Source organism: Pomacea canaliculata, linkage group LG1 (genome assembly GCF_003073045.1).
Source record: "Pomacea canaliculata isolate SZHN2017 linkage group LG1, ASM307304v1, whole genome shotgun sequence".
In the NCBI taxonomy this organism is placed as follows: domain Eukaryota; kingdom Metazoa; phylum Mollusca; class Gastropoda; order Architaenioglossa; family Ampullariidae; genus Pomacea; species Pomacea canaliculata.
This window is the reverse complement of record NC_037590.1, coordinates 9,094,792-9,111,095: the sequence shown is the minus strand read 5'-3', so window position 1 is coordinate 9,111,095 and position 16,304 is coordinate 9,094,792. Positions and strand designations below refer to the sequence as shown.

General features: G+C 41.2%; 1 protein-coding gene and 1 long non-coding RNA gene across 2 annotated transcripts; both read right to left on the bottom strand.

The window, feature by feature from the left end:
- Positions 1-158: 158 nt before the first annotated feature.
- On the bottom strand, positions 159-10,923 carry LOC112573566 (monocarboxylate transporter 12-like). Its single transcript, XM_025254462.1, has 5 exons — positions 10,583-10,923; positions 7,222-8,173; positions 6,287-6,702; positions 5,137-5,416; positions 159-4,870 (listed from the first exon to the last, which is right to left on the bottom strand). Exons 2-5 carry the CDS (start codon positions 7,772-7,774, stop codon positions 4,737-4,739), a joined length of 1,383 nt encoding a protein of 460 aa, XP_025110247.1. The 5' UTR covers positions 7,775-8,173; positions 10,583-10,923; the 3' UTR covers positions 159-4,736.
- Positions 10,924-12,444: 1,521 nt separating this feature from the next.
- Positions 12,445-15,048, bottom strand: LOC112562909. The gene is made up of 3 exons (XR_003098941.1): positions 14,297-15,048; positions 13,932-14,009; positions 12,445-13,136 (listed from the first exon to the last, which is right to left on the bottom strand). It is a non-coding gene; the product is annotated as an uncharacterized LOC112562909 (long non-coding RNA).
- Between the last annotated feature and the right edge of the window lie 1,256 nt (positions 15,049-16,304).

Here is a 16,304-nt window from a genome sequence, read left to right as displayed (position 1 = left end):
GTCATGGACACGGAATGTTGAAGGTGTAACGGTGTAACCCAACGCTTTCCTTCCTTTTACGCCCCCAGGTCAATCAAGGGGGGGATTTCCTGGCACAAGACTGAGTGAGCTGCATGCCACACACACACGTATGCACGCACAAAATAACATCGTTTCCATTCTCTTTTCCTGAGTGTATATTTGGGTAAGTGTTTATTTAAGGAGACAAAATGTACTAAATTTCAAACTGTATACAATAATTAAAATACAATCAGATCACTACATCCAGGTGATTTTACTCAATACTTTTTTAGTTTTAAATTTACAGCCTTTGTTCAAGTTAGCACTCTCCCGATCATTTTATTTGTTTAAGTTATGAAAACAGACATTATCAGCATGTAGTACATAGTAGACAGTGTGTCCCCTTCTTACGAACAGGTTCCGTTCTAGGAGGCAGTCTGTTGTTAGTCGGTACTGGGACGGACGTTTGTTGTGATTACAGTACAGTACATGTACAAGCAGTTCTTCTTTTAGACTTACCGATATAAACAATAGTTTTCGGTTGTTTTAATTTGCTTGAACAACCTTCATGTACATGAAATAAAGTTTATAACTACAGTACAGGTATAAAATAAGTTTATAATAGTTAAAATCAGACCACTCGCTGGACATGCGAACTATCCTTACGCGCCAACTTTAAACTTGACGACAATCCTTACAAACTACTTCTGAGCTTGAGTACGGATGTGTACAGGTGGACTGCTGTCTGTCTGCCGAGACCAACGCTTAGCCTCTTGCGAAGTTCTCCGCTGTTAGTCTCGGCGAGCCTAAAAAATAAATGTGACTAAAACCGGAAGCTTTGTATACACCAGCCTCGTTTTAGTAGTTAACTGGGGGATGGGGGGAATCAGTTGCAAGCAGTCCAGTAATACACATTCGTGGTTTGAGGACAACTTTGTTCGTATGTATTTAAGTTCGTAGCTCGAACGTTCGTAAGTAGAGGCCTCACTGCATATATTTGTATGCTCTCTTGTAAATATATACACTCCCCCCACACACACTCTCATTTGCAAGTAGGCTATATAAAGCAGTTGGCCACTAGACTGGACACAACCCGAACCTTTGGAATGCAGCTTCTTGTGAAGGCTGAAACCACTACTGCTATCAACTACCAAGTCCACTTCTTCTCTCATCCCACCTCCCCTTTCCCACCTCTATCTTGCAAAAACACGTATTAGTCTACATGCTCACCAATACGTTCTACGGGTGACTCGACAATTTATACAAGGGATGCATTCGAGAAAGATTTGCATAATTTAGAAATCCGTGCAAAGTGACAAATGTTTTCTTATAAATAATAATGACCACATGTTGCCTACTACCGCATTCCATTTGATCTTTTCAAGACTGTCACTCATACCAAGTTCAGTTCTCATATCAAGCCAGCATTTCCAGCGTTTGTACTGAAGATGTAGACTTTAGAACCCGCTTTGGATCAGTTGAACTGTTTCCCTCTTTAGCTACACTTGTGCAATATTGTGACACTTTGACAACAGGTACAAAGTAAAGTAAAAACATCAGACATCTTAATGAGATGACAAAGGCAAACTGAACTTCAATCACAAGCAAGCCCTCCTCCCTCTTCCTAGCGGGCTTTTACTATCAGCGTGATATCAATAAATATCAGTAGAAATCGCTAGCGATTACAAACATCCGTGAAGATACGAACCTTCGGAGAAAGAGAAAAGGATTTAACTGACACTCAGTAGTAAATAGAGACTCAAGCACAGTATTTCTGCAAGCCGAAGTTTTTTCAGTTTACATTTTTTTAAAATTTTTAGTTTATTTTTGCAAAATATTTCAAACACGTTATTTTACATTCGCGTACTTTGAACACGAGTAAGTCGTGAATAACTGTACTTCGTAAGGGCTTTGCAGAGATTCTGCCAAAAAGTCCCATTTACAATATTATTTTGGTGCCACCCTTCTACCCATCCCCCCACCCATAATAGCGGTTTGTATATGATTGCCACATGGAAGTTTGTCAACTGTAGTCATACATTTAGTAGAAGATGTGGAGGTAAGAAGACTTTTTTAAGTGCAAAAAACAACTACTCTTGAATTAATGATCTTATAAAGATAAGTAGCATCTTTCATTACACTGGCAACACAGAATCAGCTTCGGTATCAACAGTCACAGATATAACTCTCTGTATCCGAGATTTGTACGGACTACTGATAAAAATGTTTGAAACACTCCACGTAAATTCAGTTACAAAATATAGTTACCCCTAATTAAGGTAGTAAATTTCATATTTTTGTGAACCAGTTCAGGCAGTACACATCTATGAAAAAATATCCCGTGCTGGAAGAACATTTTTTTATAATAAATTATGAGTCAATGAAACAGCGTAAAAACTGTTTGTTCTGTCTCTGAAATAAATTGTGTAAATTGTTTTACATCAAACAGCAAACAGTCCCAAACAACTGGCCACACTACTGTGGCAACAATCCCATACCTAACTTCACACCTATGGAAAGTATACAAGGAATGGAACAATATTTGCAAACATTTACAAACTAAAAATTTAAAAATTGATAAAATTCTCATGCACTCCAAGGCACACGCCGATTAATAATACATTCAATAACAATGTTACTGGAAAGTATGGGGGTGGGAAAAATCGTTGGCATTTTCCTTGGAAGAGGACATGGGATTTCTTTGGTTCGTTTTATGTTCAGATGCTATCTTCGATGTCTGAGATAAATCTAGTCCTTACCGCTTTCAGGTATCTACAACGGTTCAGAAAACAGATCAAGCCATTAAAGAGTCATTCTGGACTTCACCAGAAAGAAATGGAATTTCAAAATCTTTAAGCAATCTACAAGGACAGCAACAATATATATACATATGTCAGGATGTTATGAAACGACGTAGCGTATAAACAAATAAATAAACAAACCATTTTCTTTGTTGAAAATAACAGGCTTTGAATGCAGACTGTGCAACTGTCGGTTTGCAATGAACTCAAACTAACGACAATCAGAGGTAATTGTAATTGCACATGGACATGAGTCACTAGACCCAGTTCTAGAATGTTAAGGAGGGGCTAATGATTATTTGCACGCAAAGACTAGATTTTTTTTTTACAGAATTCAACAAAAGATGGTTTTGGATGTGCTCTTCTTCTACTTCAGATGAAATTTTGTAAAAATTAAAAAAAGCTTTACTATCAAATTCGTATCACAGTACACAAACAATGGTGTAAAATGATGTCAAACTCCAGGCACAGACGATCTTGTAGAAAGACTGCATGTATATGTACACTGTACAGAAAACAAACAGTTTTATGCACGGTGCATAGGCTCAAAACATCAGCTACAGGTGTGACGGAAAATGTGTTTGGGATTATATCACTTCTGCTATAAATGCATGATGCAGTTATCGTAACTATGTAAAGCTTGACTGGAATAAAAAAAATTAAAATTCCAGAAAAATCTTTAAAGCTGAGATCAATGTTATAAAACAGCTGACATTCTCAGATTATCATATAAGCATTGATAACAAACTGTTTCCCCGATTGTAGGAATACTTTTAAGTTAAATTATAAATAAGCAATAGACCTGTATCCAGTGTCGTTGATACATATGTTATAAATACTTTAGCAAGCTATGACTGGCTATTTAGCGAAATCTTACATCCGACTCCTTTCGTGAAACCGATCGTTTACGAGATTTTAGACATAAGCTTTTCTTGCAAAGTAAATTGTTTCTGTTCTATAATCAAAAGATTTTACTTTTTTCATCCAGAAGTAAGTAGTCTGTTTGCTTCCACATGCAAATGTTAGTCAGGTGTTTCAGCTTTCTCACTAACTATTCAGCTTGTGGTTTCTAAATAATTACTGATTCCATGCCTCTGCGAAATATGGTCACCTCGAAACTGGATACTGGTGTATTGAGAGGATTAAATGCAATTCGCTTCGATTGTGCGCGAGTGCCCCCAGTAAACGAAAGTCTCTATGTAATAATTACTAGAGTAAAACCTCATTAAGACTTGCCAAATTCCATTTGGTCATTTCGACCCAATACGACCCAATTGGTTCAGCCATACTATACTGGGTCAATTCGACTGTCGGTGTTGGGACTATGTAGTCTTACGTAGGCCGAGGTCATGATGGGGTCGATTCGATTAAAGGAGAGTGGTCGATTTGGTTTTAGGTCCAAATGACCGTGGACCCAAAGAACTTGCAGTCTCGTTTAATATGTACTTAAATTTATTTTACGTTATTTCTGCAAAAAGCTGCAATCTGGGGCCAACGGTCGTCAGAAGCAGTCTATTTTAAAATGTACTGTTTATTTTTTTCAACACACGATATCTGTAAAAAGCCGGAATCGAGCACAAGCTTTTGTAAGTCGTAAGTCGCTATGGCGGGGAAGTCGAAATAGATGACGTGTACATTCCAAAATACGTCCGTGGAAAAATGTCTGGATCGTATCTAAGAAAGGGTCGAAATAAGGAAGGTGTTAATAAGGAGGTTTTACTATACTATTAGTACCATCACTGGTACCAAATCTGCAAGAATTATTCAGCGTTCTGGTACTTTTTTGTTTAGTTTGTTTTGTTGCTCCGGTAGTCGTTCATCAAAGGTAATCCCTTTCTTCACACTGCATTCGGCGTCCCCACCATTATTTCCTTAACCAAGGGCTTGCCACACCCAGCGTCCTGCCACGTGACCACGTCAGCCCCACCCTCGTGGTCACGACGTCCCAGAACGATGACGACGGCACACCCCGACGATGTAGGAGGGAAAGAGGATGAGGCCCGAGAGGATGATGATGCTTCCACCCACAGAGAAAGCCACGGTGTAGCTGGTCTCATCGGTCAGCCATCCTGTACAGCAGTGAAAATAACAAGCCAACCTCCTGAGATCGCACAACTGACCAAAAAGGCCACCCAACAGCATAAACGACTTGTCCATTAAAAATGCTTTTACATCGTCTAAGATTAAGACTAACATAAAATTCTAAAGCATTTATATGTGATATTGATGTTGTATTTGCCTTTGTTCTATTAACACCACATATCCTTAGTGAAATATCTAAGGCTTTCGGAAAATACATTTACAAACTCGAAAGATGAAAAAAATGATAACTTGCCCGCCACGGGAGGGCCCCCGAGGTTAGCAAGACCCTTGCCCATCATGACAAGGCCATAGGCGTGGGCCAGCTTGTCCAGTCCGACGTAACTGACCAGAATGGCGGTGATGAGGGCATAGCAAGCAGCGTCGAAGAAGCCGTAGAGACCACAGAGTACAGCCATGAACCAGTAGGACTCTGCGAAAGGCAGCAGCACCACCACCACGCCTGACGCCACGACCGACACTCCGAAGACAACGGTGAGGTTGCAGCTGGTGTCGCCGATCACGCCATAGATAACCTGCACAAACATCGAAATAATCTTGCACAACATCACCACATTTTGCAAATTTATTACCGGGTCGTTTTATGAAAGGGGAGATAGAAAATTATTTAACCAATGATGGGTATATCTGAATTTAAACGGAACTTGTCCTTTGGAAGCTTTCTAGAAATGCTTGGTTGATTGGACAGGAAAGTGTGTCTACCTGGTGGTGCTTCCGCACTAAGGAGCAAAGTTGTGCTGAAGGACTGGTGAAATAGCAGTTACCTGATGGCTATTCCCGTGAACAAGTGCTACTCCTAGAGAGCCGTGTGTATCCCGCTTCCAACCCAGCCTCTATGAAAGAAATCTTTACCCAGAACCTTACAATTTTCTGTAAAGGGTGACAAAAGAGACTAACCACTGCTCTATTCAGACCGTTTCATTTAACAGGCTTGCGATCTTACAGACGACAGGCTTATCTTCTTCCTAGGGTAAAGAATGGGTTAAGCTCAGTAAAATGTATTATTTTCCAAAGTAGATATTCCCACATATACCTACTTAACAGATCTCAGCATTGTTTAAGGCCTTTGCAAAGTAAACGTATCCACGTGCAATCTTCACGTTGACCTCTTTCTGATCATGGTGACAGATGCAGGCGGGCATCCCAAGAACAGAAGTATTCACCCAGAGTTAGGGGAAATAATATTTTGTACTGGGTAAAGGTAATTATAAATCATTAGAAAAAAGTGCACCTCTCTAATACCCAATAAGTGTAGAGATTGGCTAACCTCATATTCAAAGAAAGGAGCAAGAGGCTAATCATCCTACACAGACAGAGCCTATCGAACTGCACAGCAAAAGTCACCCCTTGCCTTCGAAGGTTGTGGTCGGTTACAGAACTCTTACCTGCCCCACTGTATTGACGATTCCGATGATGGAGATGAGGAAACTGGCCTGGGTGTCGGGCACGCCTCTCTCCAGGGCAAAGTCATTCGCGAACAGGTAGGGGACATCGCCCCAGAAGTACATCAGGAAGTTAGAAGCGGTGAACAGTAGAAATGGCGAGTGTCTGAGGATCTCCTTGTCGAAAGCGGCCTTAAGCAAGTCCTTCGCCTTGGAGAGACACACAGAGTACTTCTGAGATGATGTCTGGTCAGAAACGCTGTCGGCACGGCCGAAGTGCAGCTCGGGACAGCTGGCCGTCATGGGTAGTGACGTGCAATGGCGAAAAATGACATCAGGGTCCGGCAGCAGGGGCATCGACATTGTTGCAACTGGGAGACACACCCAAATCGGCGTCCCCTCCTGGAAAAGCTTGTTTACGTGTCACCTCGGTTCCACCCTTCGCCTCCACAGTGCTCACCGCCTTGTCTGACACGAAGGTGTAAGCCTGGCGTGGACTTGAAAAGCCGTTTTCTGTTGGCGGAAGGCATTTGATCAGAATGCGTCTCGGAGACTCATTTACACCGCTGTCTCCCGCTTCAGACACAGACATAACCTTCATGTCGTTTAAAGAAAGGTACTCTGACCGAAACTTTTGTTGACATTTTCTTTTCTCGGTGCTATCAGGAGGGCGACTTGAATGGTTTACAACAGGGAAACTCTTTGACATCATCTTCCTCCATGTCATGTCGCCGGCGACTCTCCTGTTGGTACCAGCAAGATTTCTGGTGATCAGGTACCCGTGCAAAGTAGTCCTTGGCTTGGCAACGGTCCTAGGCACCTGGGGGACTCCTGCTGAGACTTCGAGCAAGTTGCGATCGCTGTCAGTGACACAAAATGTGGGCAAAACCAGCTGTGACCGTGCCCGGATGATCACTTTCCCGTCCTCGCAGCATGTTAGCGACGCAGAGTCACTGATCTGCTCTGGGCCAGGAGGCGGAGTATCCAGACGACAGGCGAGCCAGCTAGGCGGTCGAAGGCGTCCAGCGGGCGGAAGAGCGCCCCGCAGACGGTTACGTGCAGAGCGATGCCGCCCATGAGGACAAAGGCGCCGCGCCAGCCGTAGGTGTCCACCAGTGCCTCGCACAGCGGAGGAAAGGCGAAGGTGCCGATACCCGTGCCGCACTCAGACAACCCCGTAGCCAGCGCGCGCCGCTTCCGGAAGTAGTAGGCCACCGCCACAGAGGCCGTGACGTCACACACGGCGAAGCCGGCCCCCACCACTACACCGAAGGTGAAGTATAGCACCCACAGGGAGGGTGCGAGAGCGCTGGCCAGGAAGCCGGCGGTGGTGACCAGCCCCGCAGCGATTGTGACCTTGCGCAGCCCGAAGCGGACCGTAAGCGTGCTGGCCACTGGGCCCAGCAGCAAGGACACGCAGTACAAGATGGAGGCCACCCAGGCTGTGGCGCTCTTGCTCTGCTGGAACTCCTTCAGCAGGTGCACGTACATGACGCCGAATGAGAAGGAGGTGCCGCCCACAACGATATTGATGACAAAGGCGCCCAGCAGCACGAACCATCCCCACCCCCGTCCGGCGCCGGCGGGAGGGACGACGAGGTCGCTCCCGCCACAGACTCCGAGGACGTCACGGACTCCGTCACACCTTCTGACGCCACGGACGAGGACGAGTCCGACAAGATTCCTGGAAACGACGGAGAGTCCTTGCCGTGGAGCTTAACGTCCTTGGGGTGTGACGCGAGCGCCATGACGCCCCGTGAGCGACAGACGGGGAATCGCAGAGCCGTTTCATTAACGCTGCTTTCTTCTCCAGTCGCTAGCGAGACGACTGGCTTGAGAGAATTTTGGTGACGCTCGAACTGGCAGATTTGAGAGGCTCAGGTGGGAAACCTATGTTATAACAATAAACACATGCTGACCTCATGAGAATAAGGCAGTGTCGTGGTCGTGCAAGAATAAAAGAGGGACAATGACAATTATTCATTAACGAGAAGTAAAATAAGCAAGACATTTTTTTCCATTTAGTCCTCGCCCTTTATGGGGAAAAAGAAACTAATTTAAGTACTATAACAATAATTAGTAGTAAACATAAGGTAAGGTATCAAAGGAGAGTAAGAGGTGAATATGTACAAAAGTGGTGGTTAAGAAAAACATATATTTACAAGGTTTCCTGGAGTTGGGAGGTATCTCTAGAGGCCTCATCTAGTTTTCCTGAATGTATTTAGGTAGATGGCGTCAAAAGCATTTCAGGGAGTTCAGTTGCTTAACATGGAGAGGAAGGCTGTTCCATAGCATGCTCCCGAGTATTTCATAAATACTTTTGAGTGCCTTACACCTAGGTCAGTTAAAAAGTTTGAGAGTATTCACCACTACCTAACCCTGAAACGATTTACTGACAAAACATGCAGCAAGATTTACAATAATTATGTCTGGGAGGAGAGGCAAAGGATTAAATGGTGCATGACTGCTATTTAGCAGAGCTAGGTCATGCATTTGAGAAGTTGATAAAATTTACATATGAAAGAAAGCTATGATAAGAATGCAGTGGGCTGTGAGGATTGTCACAACAGCAACTGTGCCAGGAGATGAGGAAAGAAAAAGTCAAACTACTCTAAAAAGTTCTCCCAGTACCGCTGCTATTGGTAGTTTTCAGAATTTGTGCAAAAAAAAAAATTGGTTATTTTTTTCTTCACTCTAAAAAACAATGTACAAACTAGCAGGCATATAAAAATGGACCTACATCATGCAAGCTTGTAGGGTACCAAGGAAACAAACACTAAAACATGCTATACCATGTTGACAATAACAATTTCTTCTCTATACCCTTAATCAAACCATCAACTCTACCCCCTTAATGGTGCAAAAGTCATCATGAAGAAATATGCATTTTCCTCCGTCAATGCAACCAGTCAATGCTTAACCAAAATGCTGTAACAAACTGCTAAAAGCAAAAATAAATAAATAAATAAACAAAATGAAATAAAATAAAGATTGTATTTGCCTTTGGATTTCTTTCTCCTTATGTATCAAGGATGCTAATTAAATAGATACATTTGGTGTAATTTAAATAGCAAAAAATAAACAAACAAACAGTGAATCAAATAAAAAGTGAGTGAACTGCTGGCAATGTTCAGTATTATAATGAAAGGATGATGAGAATAAGATAACATTAATCAGTACTAGTTAAGTGCTTCCCTTCTAATGTCTCGGACAAACTTTCTCTCTATTGCAAACATTCTTGAAAGCTGCATAGTGTGCAAAATGTGTGCTCAGCTACTACTTGAAAAATGTGTTTTATGGGGTGCATCCCTCTCTGTTTTGAAGTGAGGATTGAAAAATTTATGGAGATAATCTTAACAATCTTTATGTGGAGGAGTTGTGTAAATGACTGTGTTATGACACCTCTGTTTACAGATCAATGACACAGATCATGGACTAGTTATGGATGGTAACACTAATCAATTATGCAACTTTAACTAATTCTTAACTTGTAGGCTGAACATTTTTTAAGAAAAGTAGTATACATTAGCAGAAGCTAAGATTATAGTTAGGCTTAGACTTAGTAATAATGTTACTAATCACTAGCTTCCATGGACCAAACAGTCATACTTTTCCTCTTACTTTTCCCTTGGAAAAATTTAAAAAAAAACAAAAAAACAAACTGACTTTGAAAGATTTTTATGGGTAATGTCTCTGTCATCTGAGAGCCTCACTGACATATAACTGATTTTCATAGATCATATCTGTCAAAGGTGACTATGCTTAAGATGCTTTTATTATTGAAAGTAGTACTTAAGATTACTGCTAACGCTGCTCGTAGATCATCTTTCTACAATAGTTGCCCTTGAAAAGAAACAGCATGCTCGTAAACACAAGTATTTACATGTGCATACCAAGAGACGTGTAGTGTACAATCATTACTTGAGGTGTTGTGAGTAGCGACCAACAAGAATAGCGAAAAAAAATCGTGTGGGCAATTAGACACGACACATTAGAGTTTTACACGTGAACGAGAAAGAATAGCGTGGCAAATAGACTGTGACTGTCCTTGGCGAAGCTTTAGTTGCTCGTTCCGGTAAAATAGCATGGGAGCACATAAGTTTGCTTTGGTGTCGCTCCTATCCGAAGATCGGGGCGTCAAGTGTAACAGTTAAGTGTTTGTTTTGTGAATGGCCCAGAGGGGTCAGGTCACATATTAAAGTTTTTTTCTTTCTCTCTCTCTCGTGTGTGTGTGTCTTGGGGAAGGAGGCGGTTATAATGTCAGACGGAGCAAGTGAAGAAACAGAATTTTCAACTTACCACCCTTTCCTTCGCCTTTGGGTTGTGTCCTTTGCTACACTACACGCCAACTCAATGTGTCGAAGGTTATTCGAACATTCAGCACTAGCACACCGTCATGACTAGTGTCGACCGCCTTAGCTCCATCAGAAACGGATTTAAAGACTGGGTTCGCTTTTCCGTAGCTGGAGTAATTGCAGTCTTGGGAATTCAGTTTAGAAACGTTGTATGACAAGTTTGAGCAGGTTTGCTTTAGTCAGGTAAAGTTGGCTTGCAGACTACCATGCAGGAGTAAGCTAGCCAGTTGCCGTGACAACCTGTGAAAGTGCAGAGTAAGGCCAAATGGGACGCGTCTGCTCACCATGAGGAAGAAATACGGACAGAAATGTAAATATAAAGGATTGAAAAAGAAAAGAAAAATCCTCAGATCCTCAGATCGAATTATATAGTGTGTCATGAATTTTTTTAAAATTCGTGGTACCTGACTGACCTCGTTGAATGACGCCTTTAATTGCTATATAAAGGCAAGAAAACATAATAACAAAAAAAAAATAATCTTGGAGTGCATTTGAAAGCAGTTTTATGTCTGGCGGGATTCCAGCTGTAAATAACATAATCTGATCTGAAAGTCAAAGGAACGCGCCAGAGAGGTTGACTGTGATTAACTCTTACTATGCGGAGGGCTTATATTATATAGGTGCTCTTCTGCTTTGATGTTTTTGTTTGTTGGAAAAACTCATTAATCAAATGCAAATGTATTGCAAATGTAAACTTGTGGTATATCAACTATACGAGAGTGAACAAACACTTACCACACCAAAAAAAAGCATTAAAATTTAAATATCTTTGACCATTACCTTTATATATCAAATATCAAATAAGTTAAATAATATTTTTCAATGTGGTCTGCTAAATGATCAATATGAACATTGCAAAAAATTAATGCATTACTTTAGACAATACATGTTAAACATAAAAAGGCTAGCAGTACATATTCAACTGTCTATAGAATGCCAAACTTTTCTTAAATTGTATGTCTTTTTATCATAGAGATTACTCTATATTCAAAGATGCAATCTATTGACTGTCTCCATTACTTTGGAATTTTGTAATCAATTTTCTACCCACTTCCCATTGCTCTAGAGGTCCGAAATACCAGTTTCTCATTTCTGATGACACTGCAATCATTTCTTAATCACTGTTAAATCATTTACAACAGTCTACAAGTACCCCCCCCCCCCCAATTTTTTTTTTTAATTTATCGGATCCTGTACACTTGCGGCAACTGTATGGGAAATAACTTGCGCAATATCTTACCCGTCAGGAGTTCTCGTACTTGGTCTTTGGTCGCTTCAGCTCTACAGACTATTCGCACTTTCTACGAGACTCTGCTAGGCTCAGTGAATAATGCACAAGAACTGATGGCACAGAGCCATTTAAAGTCTTAAAGCTTTTAATTAGGTCTAGTACTTTCAAGTGCCTTTCTTCCCCGTATAGTGTAATCTGCTAAACCAAGCCATTAGTTTGGTAACTTATGAAGAAAGGCTGTCTTTGAGAATTAGATTTATGTCATCATATTTATAATTTGCATATAGTTTATATTGAATTGAAGAAGGGAATAAATTCACAAAGTAAAACGAAAAAAATCGATAAAAATTCAAAAAGACTAGAAAGTTTAAAATAAAATAAGTAAAAATCTTTTTTAACTTTTATTTGACATGCACTGAAAATGGTAAAAGGATTTTTTTCGTTAGGTTTCAGGATTTTCTTCAATGCATATAACTTAAAATATAAAAGCATAAATATTTATAAATAACTTTTTCTAAGAGTGGCCCTCACACATTTATATTTTATGTTATATGCATCAAAGAAAATCCCGAGACCTACGAAAAAATTATTGTACCTTTTTCAGTACATTTTTAAAGAAAACGGTGTTCAAAAACTTTTAAAAATTTATTTTATTCAGTTAACGTGGATGGTAATGTCTAACATATTTTCAAATGATATAAACTCAAATCTAACGCGACATTTAATGGGTTAATTAAGCCTTTATTCATCCCATGACCTGGTACGTGGACTCGATACTCTTCGCTCGGTTGGTCGCGGTTTCTGGTTTCGCATTGCAGCTGTCTCAGTGCCTGTCTCATGTGGACTACAACAACTCATCCAAAACTCCGCAACATTCCCCGGTTAATCCAACCCCAAGGCTATATTTCCTCGCCTTAGCAAAAGCACAAAGTACAAACCATAAATAACAACTGAAGCTAATAATATGCAAAATGATTATTTCAAACAAACAATCAATTAGTCGTTAATGTCTGTATAATGTGCACACCTATAACGGAAATTATCCTTTGACTCACGCAAGAACATTATCTGTAAATGAAAACACATCACTAGTTGTTAGAAGCACAAATACGCTTGTGCCTGTATACCCCTAAATAAAATAAGAATGCAATACAACAGGTGTTTACAGACAGTCACCCATCCAAGTACTAACGAGGCCCAACTCTGTTTACTTTCGGTAACCAGACGAGAAGGGTGTATTCAGCATATCGTATCGCCGTATGTTCCTCTACAGGACGACAGAAAAAAATTATTGCGCACCTTAGGATTTATTTCTTTGAAAGTCCCAAGAGTAGTATCTGTAGTGCCCGGTTTGTGGTAGTAGAGGAGCAGAATAATAAGAAAGGGCAACAATCTTAATGCCTCAGCTTAGTTGTGTGCTTACATGAAAGCTTGGTTTGTTTTATGTATATATTATTCCCAAGGCTAGGCCAACTTAAAGGTTGCGCGAAATGATGAGGTGGATGGAGGAAAGTTTGATGTATGGTACACATGTTTAGGCATGTACTTATGACACGCTCTATCCTATTAACCTGTCAGAAACGTAAAATTTAATTGTGTGCTTCCCTCATGTAAGCAATCTAGCCTTAAAAGTTTCCAGTCACAATAAACGGATAGCCCAGTGGTTACAGAAGAGCGGGGCCTTAAGTTTGAAGACCAAAGACCATATAAATATCATACAATGGGTCATGGCGCGAGTACCACAGATCAGCCGGTAGTGTTATCCACCTCACCCCAACAGTACGAAATCACGTTTATGTGGAAGCACTTTCCCCTTCCACAACAACAAAACCCCGTGTAGTGTAGAGTTTAAGACACTCGCTTATCATCACTGCATGGAAAAGCCCTGGGTTCAAATCTCGTCTAGGGATGCTCTCTGTATGTGACACTTGCTCACCGGGTTTTTCTGTTTCCTACCCCTTCCTCTCTCCTCATAGTTGGAGATCACCTCTAGGTGGAAGCACGCTCCCGCCAAACAAACCAATCATAGAGTCGCCGGTAGTGTAGTGGTTAGAACACTCACTTGTCACCACTGCAGTTAAAAGATGCCAGACTTAGAATTCCTCTCTGGCCGTCGGGTACTCTGGTTTTCTCATCTCCCCTGCATCAGATGTTCTTTAATTTAAATATCAATAGACTCACTAGATATACATTAATGCTACTTCGATTTTGAATTTCAGACCTTATGACACATGCTCTAAGATATTCTGTCAATAATATAAATAATTCGTGCCCTATCTATCACATTCCGAAAATGTATTACCAAAAGTCTTGAATTTACTCTCCGTAAACAAAACTGCACAGAAACAGAAACTGTCACTATTCCTTGTGATTAGAAAAAAAATAATCCTTTGCGAAACAAAAAGTACGCAATGATTATTTACTTACCTTTAATGGTTCTTTATGATTTCTGAAAAGTGACTTTTCGGGACATTTATAACGGGAATTTGAACATTATATCAGGTCACAAGCTTCTTGCAGATTTGCATAATTTATTGCACTATAGGAGCTTCTCCCCATCTTTTACGCTGAGTTTTCAACACGATCACCTGCATGGCTTCGGGGTGCTTTGTGAACCAGTCCTCAGGTAAATTTACAGACAAGCCACCTTGTTTTATCTGCATACACTAAGCGGTTGTGTGACGTAGCGGGAACACACCTTCATATGACCTAGCGGTTGGAGAAGGTAACGATAAAGGTCATCCACTAACCTTTTCAGGTCGCTGAAGGGTGAGGTGTTAAAGACCACTTTTCTCGGGGCCACCTATGCATGCTCGATCGCTGCCTTACCTTACCCAAACCTCTATGGAGTCAGGTACCCAATCCCACGAGCTTATCGTGCTTTTCGGGCATTGAACCAGAGCGCCAGCGCTCTAACCACTCGACTATCCACTTCCCCGGTTGGAGAAGCCTCGGTGTAAAGATGGACACAGTCCCTATATAAAATGGCCTCTAAAGTTCGGCCCCTTGCATCACCGACGAATCTTTAAAACTTGACCTAATCACCTGTGAGTGATTTCATTTACTTTCGGGTAAACAAATCCGCAAAATTTGTGAGAATCGATAATTCAAGAAAAGATCTTTTAAAGCTAGAGTTGGGAAATAAAAACAACGCGTATACTATTCTAAATATTGAAATAAAATACATCATTATCAGTATTATTTACTGTAGAGTCTTTTTCTACTAGGCCTAATTGTCAATAAAATGCAAAAATGAGTCATCATTTTAGTCACAGATAAGCTGATATATTGTAGGTTTTATCACTAGGCTTTTGCATCAGAGACATGAAGATCATTTAAATAGTTTTTGATAACATGAGGTTTGAATTCCAATTTCACATAGGCATTCACTTGAGTGGGATATCCCCAGCTTGTGCAGGTACACCAAGAGTTGGGTGCAGACTGTAGTCTGAAGACGATGGCCTGCTCCTGCGTTTGGTACACAGGTCGATCAGATCTTGTCTAGAGCACGCTCTTCTCTGCATGTGGAACCTATTTACAGGGGAGGCTGCTTTGCTATGATATAGCCTTAGTTGCTGCCAGGATAAAACTCCGATTTCCTCCTCCTCCTCCTCCTCCTCCTCCTCCTCCTCCTCCTCCTCCGAGACACTGGAGGTCATCAGTATCTGGGCCCAGTTTCAATCGTTCTCTCCAGGCAGAGCGGAATAAGCTTCGGAGGGGAGATTTAGCCTCAAACTTATGTGACAAATGTGGTAACCGTGAATTTATAATTCATATAATCTAATAGTACGAGAACAAATGCAAAACGCATACTTTGTAAGAGGATGTTTCATATTCCATAAGACGCTGCAATTTGCAGATGAGAGAATATTGCTAAGCGCTTTAGCAGAGCAGTCACTTGAATGAAATTCGTTGCTTTACATAAAACTGCATTAATTAACTTTGAGAAAGCATTTGATAGTATCAATCACCCCTCGCTCTGGAAAATTCTAGGAGTATGCAGATCTCCGCCAAAAATGATCAATATCCTGAAAGACATGTACGCAAACAATCAGTCGTGTATACGTCAGGATGGGCAGCAAAGCGAGTGGTTGTACGAGGATAGGTTGAGCTCCACGAAAAAGATCGAGAGCCGACTCAGAGACTTCGATGGGCGATGCCTCCATCGAATTCTCAGAATTTACTGAATACAGCGAATTGCAAGCAAAGAAAAAAAAAAAAGGGGGGGGGTGTTAAAAGGTGCACAGGCATCAACAGCATGGTGAAGGAGGTGAAAAAGAAACGATGAACGTGGCTGGGCCTGCGGATGAACAAAACCAGGCATCTACACATTGCCTTCAGATAGGCACCACTCGGAGGAAGAAAGAAAGGCAGACCACTTGGTACGGATATAGACCAACTGCTGAGGACGAGATGAGCGAGAGCTGGAACGAAG

Coding starts and splice junctions, on each gene's coding strand:
- LOC112573566 (XM_025254462.1), bottom strand. CDS start 7,774: ATGTACGTGCACCTGCTGAAGGAGTTCCAGCAGAGCAAGAGCGCCACA. Junction 5,417..6,286: donor TCGTCAATACAGTGGGGCAG/GTAAGAGTTCTG, acceptor ATGTTTGTGCAG/GTTATCTATGGCGTGATCGG. Junction 4,871..5,136: donor CGGGGGCCCTCCCGTGGCGG/GCAAGTTATCAT, acceptor ACTGCTGTACAG/GATGGCTGACCGATGAGACC.